This window comes from Balaenoptera acutorostrata, chromosome 7, assembly GCF_949987535.1.
Source record: "Balaenoptera acutorostrata chromosome 7, mBalAcu1.1, whole genome shotgun sequence".
Taxonomy (NCBI): domain Eukaryota; kingdom Metazoa; phylum Chordata; class Mammalia; order Artiodactyla; family Balaenopteridae; genus Balaenoptera; species Balaenoptera acutorostrata.
The window spans coordinates 98,025,864-98,040,489 of record NC_080070.1 but is presented as its reverse complement, the minus strand read 5'-3'; the positions used below and the strand labels follow the sequence as shown (position 1 = coordinate 98,040,489).

Genomic DNA, 14,626 nt, shown 5'->3' with positions numbered 1-14,626 from the left:
TACCACAATCAATTTTATAACATTTTCATCATCCCCCAAAGATATCCTGCACCTTCTACCTGTTGCAATTATATTTATTTTTCAAAACATTCTTTCTCTTCTCATTTGCTCTTAATTTTGGTCCCAATTTTTGTTTGGTCACTTTTTATGATATTCTCTTGGGCCCTAGGTCTGTTGATGAGGACAGAGGGGAGGTGGTGGGGTGAGTGGAGGGGACTGTGTTACGTGCCTGGTAAATTATACTAAGAAAGTTTTCGATAGGACCCCGAGAAATGTACCAGCAGTGTCTAAGTGAGGATCTCACAGAGAAATACATCTGTGTTCTGACATGTCGACAGAAGTAAGCTAACCACTGGATAAACATAACCTCTGTTTATGGTTCCTTTCTATCCTTTACACTCTCCCTCCTCCTGAATCTTCTCCTCTTTCTCCTCCTCTCTTTCTATCTCGTCTTATTTTGTTATATTCCTTTTTCTAGATTACCACAGGCCTTAATACAACAACAGCTTCTGTCCTCCAGTTTTCCATTGGTAAGTTTTTTAGCAGTTAAGCAATTTAACTTGGAAGTGTTTGTTTTAATCATAGTGTATAAGCAGGATTATGGTGCCAAATACTTTTAGATTTAGAGAAGAGTAAGTCTTAACACTGCAGTAAATAATTTAAAGCATTTTTGAAGTGAAATAAAAATATTATAAATACTACATCCTGTTCTCACTTCTCTAGGGCAGCAAGTGGTATTTAAAAATAATCCAAATAATCCGAAACATCTTAAAGGTGGATTTTGAATGTATTGGATTATTACACAGCATTACCTTACTAGTAATGTTTTCCTCAGATTAAGATTGAAATCTGTTAAATTTCCTGCATTCTTACTGAATGGCAGTGAAAAAGATAATTATTGGTGGCTCAGAGAAACCAATTAAGGCTTCATACTTGACATAAATAATCTATGTTTAATTCAGACACAGATAATTTTAAAATGACTGTATCTGGCAGTATTTCTTTTAAGTGCCTTTGTATTAGAGCTAAAAATTTCTACCCAAAGCCTTCAGTAAAATCAGGTATCTTTTGATCAAGTGTTTATAGTTTTGCTGTCTATTATATTATTTTCCATTTGAATTTTCAAAGGTGTATATTAATAAATAACACAAGTTTCCAAAGGGAATGTTCTAGGTAAAGAAAGATGTTGCCTTCTAGATGGGGGCTAGTTTATTGGTCTTGGTCTCATAACATGGAAACCTCCTGGCCTCTCCCCATGACATGCGGACTGCTAGCGGCCATGCCCCTGAGACGGCATCCTCCGCTTTCCACTGTCTTCCCCCTCATATCTTTGGGCATCCCGCATTAGCGAAAGGACTGTTTCCCTCACTAGCCTTCTAGTCCTAACTGCAAATCAGTGCTCTCACAGCCCACTGTGGTTGATTGTGCCTAAGAACAATTTTCTTCAAGTCACGTATTGTAGTTGTCACCTTTTCCTCAGGTTGCCTCCTTTCAGCTTCTGTAAGTAAAAATGTGAACCTGCCTGACTACGGTTTGGACTCTTCTTCTAACATTGATAGCATTACCTATACCAATTTACAGACTATTCAGAAGTCCATATGTGGTCATAAGAAAAGCATTGGCAAAAACAAAATAATGAGTTTTTTGGTAAGACGATTTTCTTTGGTCTATTAACAAGTGTATCCTAGATTTTCTATAATGAGCATGTAATACTTCTATAATCAGGAAAAAAAGCTCATTTTTAAAAAGTTGTGGTGCTACAAAAACAGATTTTTAAAACTCTAGCATGACGGGCTAGTGTAACTTAGAGGTTCTTAACCAGAACAAATGTGTTTAAATTCATTATGCTATTAATATAAAATATAAGCTAGATTTTTTATTTATCTGTATTCTGAGTATTTATTTGAATATTAATTTCAGATAATATCTTTATGCAATTAAAGAACACAAGAGAATGCTCTTTAAAATATATGTCTCACAATTCTACTATATTTAAATTTTAGTCATGGTAGCAGAGATCCAGCACCAATTAAATTATCCTTCCTTAAAGGAAAAAAAAATTCTATTTTTGTAAATAGTAAAGAGTATACTGTGGAGCTGGCATAGATTCATTTCCTTGCCTTTCAATAGCACCCTACCATGAACAATAGAGCTGATGAAAGAGGGCCAAGAAGGGGTGTTTATCAGAGAATTTAAGGTTTGGTGCCTGAGAACCAAAACCCAGAGCAAGCACCATGCCCAAAGGCTTGAGACTAGACCCAAAAATGTGACTTAGCAAGAATCCTTGATTTCCCCACAAGCCAGAGGGCTGCAGCTCAGCAAGCCAGAGAGTTGCTTGTATTATACAAAGCATGGACTTGAATCCCAGGTTAGAAGACTGGAAGAGTAACTGAATCAGGGAGTTGCAAAAAGATGGATGGATGGATAGATAGATAGTTATGTCAAGTTTATAACTAAAAAATACACTTAGAAATCTTTTTTGAGTGGGAGGTTTAGAATAAAAAGTGAAATTTTAACATGTCATTGTTTGGGAATGAAACAAAATATTTAGTTAAAGAAATTATAATTTACTGCCTAGTGACTTCATTGGGGAATTTGCTTACTGCATTTTGAGAATGAAAATTCTTGGGAACTAAGAAGTATTAAAGTGGCTGAGAAACAATGTAGTGGCAAACCATTAGCTGTATGGTGTTGTATGGTAAATAGGCATAGCGGGCAGAACTTTCCAGAAATGGTTTTGTGTATCTCATGATGAATGCTTTGAGTAGTATTCTTCTGTTTGTATGTATGGTGCGAGGACTAGACTGGGGCACATACACAAATTCCAGAAACGTCATAATTGTGTATATTCATCCTGAGCTTTACAAGCCCCACAATAACCAAAGTAGCAATCGCAGCCAAGTAGCCACTGAATTTATATTCTCTTCAAAAATTATATTGAGTGTGTTATAAAATAAACACTGTGTGTAGACAGTTCAACATTTATATTTATTTGTGTCTTGTGGAACTTTCCAAATCTATTCAAATAGTGTGGTTAAATATGGTCAGTCAGATTTAGAGTCACTCCTTAAGGAGTCCTCTGAGATGTTAAATGTTCATTGTATATCATGATGATTCAGATGTAATATAGACCATTTTCTAGGGGATTCTGTCATTATTTATGGCCTCAATGATAAGTATGTTCATAACTATGGCTATATAACCACAATTGAATAAGTTATTGCCTTGATATTTTTATATTGCTCTTGTAAACATTTTAATTTCATCACAAGCGTTATCCAAGGTAGTCCCAAGTACCTCAGGGATATGTATATAGAAATGTCTTGAATTACTAAGGAGTGTCTCAAATAAACTCTATCATGCCAATGTTTAGCACCAATGCTATCCCAGCTCTTTCTAAATACACACACACGCGCACACACACACACACACACACACACACACACATATAAATATACAGACTATCTTAACCAAATGAATTTTAAAGTTAAAGCATTCTGAAAACACAGTTCTGCAAGTTGAAATGTACCAGGTTATCAACAGCTAAATCATCATGAAAGATGTCCTAAAATATTCTTAGAACAACTTTTCATTTTTCCATTCCAGTGAAAGATCTCATATCCATTTCTGTGCTGAGGCATTGATCTGCTACAATCCTCACTTGATTCATTAGATTCAACTTGTGGAATTTATGGTTGTAAGCTTAGGGACATTTACCCATTTCCTTTAGATTTCCTCTGGGACAGGAAGAAAAATTTGAAAAGATGCCCTTGTAAACCACTATTTTACAGATGCCTCCAAACTCTGTTTTCCCAGGCAGGGTCCTCGGTCCAAGGTAAGTGCTGGTAGTGCTTTGGAGCCATTATTCACTTAACAAAATTTCACTGACTATTTGTTGTCTGCTTAGGCTTTTCTGAGCTAACGTTAACTATGGAAAGACAAAAAAGTGAGAAAACAACATTTTTACAGTGTTTAGTGGTGTGGTAGAAGGCTCTGGATGCATATGGAGCATGAAACATCTAGAGAATTACCAGACTGTTATAAACATAGATGGACGTGTGTACTGGTCCCCGTGGTGTTAGGTCCTGCAGAGTAGAGCAATTCAGGAAGGCTTCTTAGAGAGGAGAATCCCTGAAAGTCAACAGGATGAGTCAGTGGAAAGGACAAAGTTTTTCCAGTTCAGGAGATAGAGTGACATAAGCAAGGCTTAAAATGGGAACGTGAATGCCCTCCTAGAGCAGGAGGACTGGCTGGGGTTGCTATGAGCAGTGTCACAGTATTTGTGTCCATCTGAAGAGTTAATCTGCATCAGCTGGGAGTTTTAAGTAGGAAATAGAGGTCAGAAAAATGACCTCTTTCTCTCTTGAGCAATAAAGAAATATAATGAAATTCATTCTTAATGTGTGTGTGATCTTTCTTAAGAAAGATCAGTTGTGTTAAGAATGGCTTTGTCCCTTCCTTAATGTAAATCTGCATTGATTCACTCAACAAGAACTTGCCAAGTAATATGCTTGTTCAATTTAGCCCAGCTCTTTCTTTCAGATTAATAGAATCCATTGGCTAAATGGGGATTGAAAGTAAAGCATTTAAAAACATACATTATGAAGAACGGTTTGCTATGGGAGGTAAATCAGTCTTGTCCCTCATGCTATTCTCAGCCCCTAGCCTAGGGACTCAAAATTAGTAGATGCTCATTAATATTTCTTGCCTGAGTGACAAGTAACTATTACTGAGACATCTGTAATATTATGTAGCCAAGTGCTAAATTGATATGATGCAGACATTTCATGCCAAGAAATTTGGGGGAGGTGATCTGAGGACCTCAATCAATGGAAAAGATGACCCAGAAGGAAACAGAGAATCACCAATAAACTATGCTTTTAGTGAAGCCAGTAGATGAAAATACATATCCATGTGTTTATCAGTTTGCTATTATTGAACTAGCTAGAATCTTTTATTTGTTCATAATTTATAGAGTTAGTATCTTTTTTCTTTGGTTTTACTTATAAATATCCTAAAGATTTTGGGTTTTGTGGGTATGTGTGCATGTGTTTTTTATTTATTTATTTTGGCTGTGCTGGGTCTTCGTTGAGGTATGCGGGCTTCTCTAGTTGCGGCGCACGGGCTCTAGAGTGCGCAGGCTCAGTAGTTGTGGCGCACAGCCTTAGTTGCGGTATGTGGGATCTTAGTTCCCTGACCGGGAATCGAACCCGGGCCCCCTGCATTGGAATCGTGGAGTCTTAACCACTGGACCACTAGGGAAGTCCTGTGTGTGTGTGGTTTTTTTTTCCACTGCTTTTTTGTTTGTTTTTAATCACCTCAAGCAGAGGAAAGGCATTATATCATAAATGTTTTATATTTACAGATTAAGATATGAAAATGTCCTTAGGCCTGAATTTTTCTCCTTTGTGCTGTACATGCTACAGAGTCTCTGAGATAAATGAGAGCTACTCATTTTGTATTTTGAAAAATAAAAACTAGAAAATTACAAAGTTAGAGGTATTCATTGCTGAATTGGAAGATTGCTTTTTAAAAGAAAAGAGATCTTTCTCAAATAGATGTAATGAATAAAATGCCACTTATAAGAGGTATTATATTGCATTTAGCATGAGGGAAGTTCTTCCCTCAAGCCTGATTCACAGACATCTTAATTACTTAGAACTTGATTCAGTAGAGAAACTGTCCCTCAACTTTTGGAACAGCTAATTCAGAAGGAGGAGAAATTGAGCCCTCTTATATCTTGGTAGGAATTATTGCTCATTTCCTCTGTGAGTATCCTGAGATTTATTTCTAAATCAGACTCTCTTTTTTTTTTGAGTCACTTTTCCTTTTTAAGTAAGTAAGACCTTGGGGAATTTATTATGAAGTTGTGAAAAACTCTTTTGAAAACACGGGAATCTCTGAGTATGAGGCTAACAAAATCTCTGGTGACCTGAGCTCAAAACATACATAAATAAAAACAGAAGTTTAGAAAATTTTAATGGTAAAACTAGCTCAACACATGTGCTTTTAAGGTTAAATACATGTTTTATTTGAGTTTAAGATTCTTGGATATAAAAGATATTAAAATAAGATTTGTTTATTACTTAATTTTTAGATCTTCAGGAATCTATATTAACACAAAAATTGAAATATTTATATATGGAACACTTCTGGGTTATCTATTTAATAATTAAAGTTTGGAACTGATTTTAATTCAGGTTATCCTTCTTCTTCATCCTGGAGTTGACCTTTTTAGGGAATGTATATTTAAAAGACCAGTTTATATGAACTTTATATATTTTTCAAATCCACCTCACCTCAAGTTCTTAAGTCCTATCTTATGTAATAAAGGGGAATATTCTGAAATATTGTAAGATGCTACTAAGTATAAGGTTCTGGCAAAGATTGTTGAGATTAATTATGTCTTTGGATTATTGAAACTGATAACTAAAGAGTTGTCTTTACGTGAATTAAAATACAGTTTGAAAGATACTGTACCCTTTCTCTTTTGAAATATTTATTTCATTGTCACTCATCTTGCAGAGGCTTAAAAATAAATATTAATAATTCATTCATAAATATGTTTCACTAATATTTATTGAAGGCTGTTCTAGTAGAAGGGATAAAACAGTGAACAATAGGATGAGAAGAAATTGATCATTGATATAGATTAAATGGTCTTTCCTCCATGAAAACTCATCTCATTGCCACACCCTCATATCTCTGAATCCCCACTTCCTCTGTATTTATTTTATGATGCCTACTTCACTCTGCGTTGATTTATACTCTGGCCATTTATGCACATCCACTTTCACCGTTTATAGCTTAAATGTTCCGTGAGGACTAAGGAGTGAACAAGTATCCCTCTTTGTATTTAGGGCAGAATTTTACTCACGACTACAACTAAATAAATATGAACTGAATTGAATTCTGTTCTTAGGTTAGGAAAGAGATTTAGTGAGGTTCCACGTTGGCGCTCAATACTAGACCCTTCTTGACTGCTGAGGCAGGGGAGAGTGCTGAATGAAATCCGCGAGCAATATTAAAACCTGGTCTGAGCCCGCAGTTTTCACTTTCTTATCAATCAAGGACTCTTGATCAAGGATTCTTTTATCACAGATCTTTAGGATGTGAATACATCCACTGTAAGGAAAGCAAAATCTAAGAAACTGCCCAGGCTTCCAGGAGTTTGTTATCAAATAGGTGGAGGTGGGGGAGGGGAAGTCCACGTGGGAGAAGAAACGGAGGGGTACAGACCACAGAGGAGGGTGAGAGGGCAGCCTGTCGGAAAGTCCAGGAAAGAGGGAGATCCAAAGGCAGGACTATATCATTTGGGAGGGAGACTGACAAGAGCAGGTGTGGTACCGCCCCAGAGAGTCAGCGTCACAAGGAAGGTTAGAGCGATGGCTCCCTTCAGGGAGATAAGACAGTGGCCATTCTAAGACCTTGAGACCAAGGTCAAAGCCCGAACTGCAACAAGGGTGGTAATGCTGAGTCTCCAGATTGCTGGGGGTGGAGAGGGACGTTACTTAACACCTGCTGCCAAAGGTGGGGATCAGTCCTCCTAGAAAATGAGCCAGGCCTGAGCACTGGGGTTCGGTTTATGACCTCCACCCCAGGGAACGGAGGGCTGCTCAGCAGGGAACCTGGCAAAGCCTAGCACGTTTTGCATTTGTCTTCCTTGTGTTTTTCTCAACATAAGATCTGATGAAACCTCTATGTTGTGGACTTGGGAGGGAACTTGCAAAGAGCTGGGCACCTGAAATTGGTTGGAAATGACATGACGTTCCATAAACCAGGAGGGAATTGGTCCCTTTCTCTCTTATAGGAGTGGCAGGAAAAAGGAAAAAATACAAATATTTTGGAAGTGAGGGAATGGGGAATAGGAATGAAAGGGAGCAGGGTACAAAGGGGAGGAGGACAGCTGTTCATTTTATATCCTGTGGTCATTGTCCATCTGCCATAAACTGAAAGAAGTCACCTAATGAGGTTTGGGAATTTCAGCCAAGGAAGTGACTAAGGAGCAAAATATTAAGTACAATAAATCACATACTGTCACATTTATTCAGAAGGAAAGGCTTGCAGATCTAATAGCCTGTTTACTAATAAAGTCAGTCAAAACAAAAATTATTACTAGTAGCCTCATTTTAAAAATAAATATAAAACATAAGGGGAAGAAGAGTTGCTTTTAAAACCTGGCTCTTTTTCTATATTTTATGAAAGAAGTTTTTTGAGTTTCATTCAAGGTAGCGTGTTTTTAGCACATGTATAGCATAAATATAGAATATTTGTGAGGATTTTTTTACTATTACTTTATTTGACCTCTCTTAATCCTTAATATCAGTTTTTAGTAGATGCTTAAAATGGAAATTTTACTTTCATATAATGGTCCTTTTTACAACACTATCCTTGAAATATGTTTCTTCATTTAAAAATATGCTAAATTCCCCCCAAAGTTATTTTTTTGGTGGGCAAAACAGAGTTATAGACATAAATTCTGGATTTTCATATTCAAATAATTGCTTAATTGATCTTTTGGGGCAGCCGCAGATTTTGGACATGTTGATTTCTCTAAACCGACAGTTTCTATTAATAAAATAATGATTTATCTCAGCTTCGGTCATCATATTTTACCAAAATTGAATTCACTTGCTCTTGACAGAGTAATTCGAGAATTTCCTCTTGTGTGGAATGGAACTGTTCTTAATTAAAGTAGTATCTGTGGGCTCCTTTCAGTCACAATTCCCATCCCTGTCATTTGGGACTGAGAAGCCCCAGGATGCATCCCGCCTGGGCTGCCACAAAGCATTATCCGATACAGTAACCATTTTTTCCTTCCCTGCCTCTTACCCACAAATCAGACTGCTTCCCTTTTGGCTACAGTGTCTGAACTTCATCAGGGCATGAGCTGCTGTCTCTGTGCCGCCACAGGCCAGGCGCATTGAGCCTGTGTTTTATGAGCCTGAAGCAGTGCTGCATGGCAGGATGTGTGGGCAGGGTTAGACGTGGGGACAGCAGCTACTAGAATGCCTCAGAGGAGCCAGGGAGACTGGTGCTCAGCCAAGAACAGCATCCAAGTCCTCTGTGGATACCTGAGGTACATGAAGGTAATAGGTAACCAAAACAACTGGCTTCGAAGGGTACACCAGGCAAGAAGCTAACTCACTGCTAGAGGACAAACTTGCTTACAGTGTTTACAAAATTGATAAACTAATGAAACAGATTTATACAGACGTGCCACATTACAAAATAGTATGAACAGGTACATAAAATCTTATCAAGTTTAGGTTTTTCTACTAGAAGAGGAAAAAAAGAAACATGAAAACTAAGAAATACATAAAACTGGTTATCCTGGAAATTACAGCATTATCTGCTTAAAACCGGCGGCAGTCACAATCTAGGTCCCGTGCATTAGGTAGTACTTCTAGACTGGCCGTATTATAAAGATTTTGCTCTACTTATGGTAGGTTGTTTTGATGCCATGGTCTGAGAGAGCTAATGCCCTTAGGATTTTTCTGGCAGACTTGGTAATGAAGGAAATAAAAACCTAAGTATAGTATAATCACTGTTGTTACTGGAAAATAAACATGCACAGCTGCCTCCAGTGAAATACTTGAGCAGAAGTTTGTGAAACTATCAAAATATTGATCATCTGTATAATAATGGTCCATGACTTGCTTGTGGCAGAATTACTTAGAAGAAGAAGAATTGCCAGGTAGCAAATAAGCTTTTACTGTGTTTCTCAGTGCTTTTGGATACAATGAGCATTTTCTCTGTAGTGAGTAGTACTGTCCTTAAAAATCTCTCTGGGGGGAAAAAAAATATAGATAATTGCCAGAACTGCTTATTATACCAATATCTTCATGTTGCTCATCACATTTTTCACTATATAGAATGAGGCAAGTCCCTTTGTTGAATGCCTTAGCCTACAGTAACATGTAATATCCTCTGGGAGTGACAGTGTCTGGCTTTTAAAAGCTTCTCTAAAAGTTCCCTGTTCATCTCTTTCTCTCTTTCCATTCACTGCAACCTCTAGTTAATGGCCCTGTCCTCCATTTATCTGCCTTGAAAAGATGAAAGGATGTGTTGATTCTGCTAAGATTTGCTCCAGTCCTAGCAGGGAGTTCTAAGTAGCCTGATTACATCGATTTCATCACTTTATGATCTTTCTATATCAAATGCTGTTGTTTACATGCGGCTCTGGGCGCCCTGCTTGTCTCTGAGGTCTGAGTTTTGAGTAAGGGCAGCAGCAGCACTTGGGTTGCAAGAATCCTCAGCAGGGCTCTGTCCAGACACTCCTCGAGCCTTCAGGATTTATGGGTCCCGCTCCACTATCTAGAGGCATGATTTCTGGCAGTGCTTTTCCCCATCTATAAATCTGCGAGATCACTTCTCTCCTTCTGTGGCCCTGTGCCACATTTAAAAAGGCAGCTTGTTTTTCAGGCAGAGCTTTGAGGAAAGAACCTGCTCCTGGCAACCACTACCGAACCCCCAAGAGGCAGTAGCTCCTTCTATTGTTTCTGTTCTGATTTACTTTGAAAAGTCTGGGGCTTTGTGAAGAAGGGCATAACCAAATAAGAATAAAACTACACTGGGCTTGGGAGACTAAAACCAATTGATTTATCCTTTTACTATAAAAGTAAAAAGAAATAAAGAAATAGAGAGGGCTACTGGAGACACAGGCTCACAGTTCCTAATCTGTAATTCCATATTACAATAAAAAACTCTCAGAAAAATCACAAACCTTTTTTTTTTATATTTATGTGATGGCAAAGCCTCCCATGACCTGAATTCATTTGGCAGCCAGACCTGACTTGAAATGATTTAAGGCTATTTATAATCTTTATTTATACTACTTATGTGAATCTTCATGTATTTCACTGTAGAAATATCAATATGTTTCATTATAGGGTATTGCCTCAGACCTTGCTGGGGATGTCGCATAACATATGGTATATTTACCATGTTACCTTTCTGAAATCTGTAAATTAAGTAAAGAAGTAAGTAATTTGGATCCTGAAGTTTATCTTACCTTAAGGGATTATGGACTTGTATGACTGTTATTTTGAGAAAGGGAGTAACTCTTGAATTCTTAATAGAATAAATGACTAATATATCTATTTTTTAAGTAGTCTTGATTTTATACTAAATCAAGCTATTTTTTAAGTTGTTTATTTTTATGGCAACCACCCAAGAGAGATGAGAAGAAAGGAAGAAGTTTATTTGTGAATTTTGGGAAATTTGCTGGCTCTAGGAAGTTCCCTAGCGTCTCCTCCAGGCGTGTACATTATGGTTAATGGGCTACTGCACAATGAACAGGTTTTCAGTGTGCTTAATATGGGCTTCCTTGATTAGCACATAATTGGTACTTGTTCATGTGCTTGTGTATTCTTGGCATTATAAAGTCTAACAGCCCTTTAAGAGCCTCTCGGCCAGCACTGCACAGAAACACTCCACTTAGTAAATCCTGGAAGGTACAGGTTCTCACTGGCTTTTTTTGAGCTCCTGAGGTTCACTCAGGTGGTCTCCAACACAGTCCAAAAATGAATGGCATGTTTCTTATGTAAGCAAACAATTACTTACAAGTCATTTCATCCATCCTAATCTAGTTGTAACGTGATAGTTTGCTTTTAAGAATATTTTAATTGAGCCAGATCTGCCTGAAGTAATAGAGAAGGAAAATAATTTCAAGAATCATATCTTCTCATTCTCTTTTTATTGTTGTCCTGCATTGCAATACGTTTGTCACTGGAATGTGCCATGTTAAGCAAAGTGGAAAGTGAACCATGTAATCTGGACCTTGGTGCTCCCACGTGAGTTAAGACATTCGTGAAATGTGCAGGAACACGCTTCAGGGCATGCTCTGTACAGGGGTGGGTCTAGGTTTTGTGGGTCCATGTTTGAACCTTACACAATTTGGGTGAGGGCTAGGTTGTCTTTAAGGAAAAGAATACAAAATTACACATTCAAAATTAGGTACAAATGTGAATATTTATTTAGAATGAGAAAAGAAATCACAACAAATTACAAATCTTTAGAAGTTGACAATACCACAAGCATCACAAAATCCAAAAATATAACATAACGTCTTTGTTAACTACCTGAAATACTCTTTTCCTTACAACTTTTGGGTGCATATTCTTAAACTGCCTCTGCATATGACAATTCTATAATATTTTTATTTAGAGACTAGAAAAATAATTCTGCCTCTAGCTTGGTGGATCAGAGGGTTTTTTTCCATTTATTTAACATCTTACCTTCACAATTCCTTACTGGTATATCATGTACGTTTTTAGGATCATTAGCAAATTGTAAAAATCTCTGTCTTAATTTCTTTCATGTATGAACTACAAGACTTCAGGGCATTTTGACTTCTCTTGCACAGTGACCAATCTTAGCAACTCTAAATTGACGTCACTCACTGAACAGTTTATTCCCACTGTTCTTGAGTCATGATGACATAGGTACTTCATCACAGTGGGTGGTAGGAGTGTTCCTAGAAGCTCTTTCTACGCTGAGGATGACTGCACTGTGGAATAGGAGTGACCTGCATAACTATGTAACTGTATCACAAACACATAACATATCTCCAACTCAACTTCCCCTTAGCCGGATCCCGAAAGCCGCCATGGCCACTCCAACACCACCCGGTATGAGGGTAACATGGTGAGGCAGTAGTCAAGAAAGGAGGCAGCAGTCTCAATCGGTTGCAAATGTTATAAAACATGGTCACGTGAACACATTGCTAGAGTTCCTCCCAGGGCCTTGGAAGGTGCTCATCCAAGTGCAGAGCCCTGAAGCTTAAGCTTCATGAGCTTCATGGTAAATCCACTTCTGTCTACCCTGTCCACTGTCTACACTAACATGTTAGAATTGAGCATTATATTTATATATGTTACACTGATAAAGATGTATTTACATTCTTATAATAAACTTATTATCATTTTCACACTTCTTTCATGGGAAAGACTCAACTTCCCTTCCAAATACCAATCACATCCTATCACCTACCCTTTATTTAATATTCTATTACTTTTGCCTATCTCAGTAGTCATATGTAGGAATCATGGAGATTTCTATACACTGCTCCACCTAGTATTCTGATTCCCTGTAAATAATAGTCATTAATGCAAAATAAGAAAAAATTTTTTTTCAATGTAGATATTTTAAGCCATGTATTTTTTCATTGAGAATATTTCCATGTCTTTGTGACTTACTTTTGTTGATAAACAACTTTTGTTGTTGATATAAATGGGGAAGGGAAAAGAGCACTGGATTGGGAGTCGGGCCATATCGTCCTTTCTCTGCCAACTGGCCTTGTCGTGTAACCTTGGGGAAGTGGTGGAGCCTGTGTGAACCCCTGACAACTTGTTTGTAAAGTGAGAGTGTACATCTTCATGATCTCTTAAATGTCTTCCCACTGTAGTCCTAAATCCTAGAACTGGGTGACAAGAATGAACTATGAGTTAACCAGGAATACATTTTGTCTGAAAATATGGTTATGATGTTGTCTGTTTAGTTCAGGGGGGCCCCACAAGAAATATCACAGTAGTTGCCTTTGATACCTTTATTCAACCAATTGTAGCTAATTTATACTTGTAGCCTGTTTTGCCATCAGGGAAAGATATTAAGTAGAGGAACAGAAAAGCAGCATCAGCCAAACCATGCAGTGTTGTTACCCTAACAATTCTCAGCATCGGAGAACAAATGTGCTGCCCCTCTAGCTTTCCCAGAAGAGTGACAGTCTCTGTGCTAGTGGACAGAGGCTATAAATCACCTCCATCTCCTTATCCTGCTGAAAAGAAATGCTACAAAAGAGCCAGTAACAACAAAAATAATAATAATGGTATCATTGCATTTCCAAAAGACTTTCTTCCTAGAGTTTAAAGTGCTTCCTAAATTGCATTCATTCATTCATTCGTTCGTTCCTTCAACAACTATTCACTGAGCTCCTATTCTGTGTGAAGTAGCTCTCAAGGCACTGGGGAGACAGGATTCACAAAACAAAAGCTTTGCCCTGATAGGGCTGACATGCTGATGAATATCAAACAAATGAATGTCAGGGAGTAATGAATGCAATGAAGAAAATTAATCAGGGGTCAGCAAATGAGGAGTAGCATTTTGTTGGAGGCAGCCAGGGGGCAGCCGCTGAGGATGTAACCATTGATCAAAGGCTTGAATTGTTTCGGAGGGGTAGCCCGGCAGAAGGAACGGCCAACATAAGAGCCATGTGGACTGCTAAGGGGTCACCACACAGCTTATGTAAATGTCAGTTCTAAATGATATTTTACTTCTTAAGTGGGAAAGGCTATTCAAAGTGTATACATTTCCTAGTTTTTCCTGAATGACAGCCAAAGTCAAGAGAAGTGGGACTGAATCACGAGAAAATAACTAGGCTTTTGAGTTCCAGTGTACCTCAGAAATAAAAAATATTTTTAATAATTGGTTGACTCATTGATTGATTGATTGACTGTTAGATTGATCATCTTGGCCTGACTCCCTATAAAAAAAGTGGAAAGTTACTTATCTATTGTTTTCTAAATTATACTAAGAATGATACTATTTAAATAGAACGGGGGGGGGGGTGGGGGATAAAAGTTGATACCAATTTTAGTTGCAATTTTAAATTGAATAAGTGGTTCAA

General features: G+C 37.6%; 1 protein-coding gene across 3 annotated transcripts in view; it reads left to right on the top strand.

Annotated features, from left to right (window-relative positions):
* RELN (reelin) overlaps positions 1–14,626 on the top strand; it is a 529,785-nt gene that overhangs the window by 281,160 nt on the left and 233,999 nt on the right. For all 3 annotated transcript variants that reach the window (XM_007177312.2, XM_057550217.1, XM_057550216.1), the window contains exon 8: positions 479–530. In XM_007177312.2, coding sequence (XP_007177374.2) covers positions 479–530 — 52 coding nt within the window. The remainder of the gene's footprint in view (positions 1–478; positions 531–14,626) is intronic.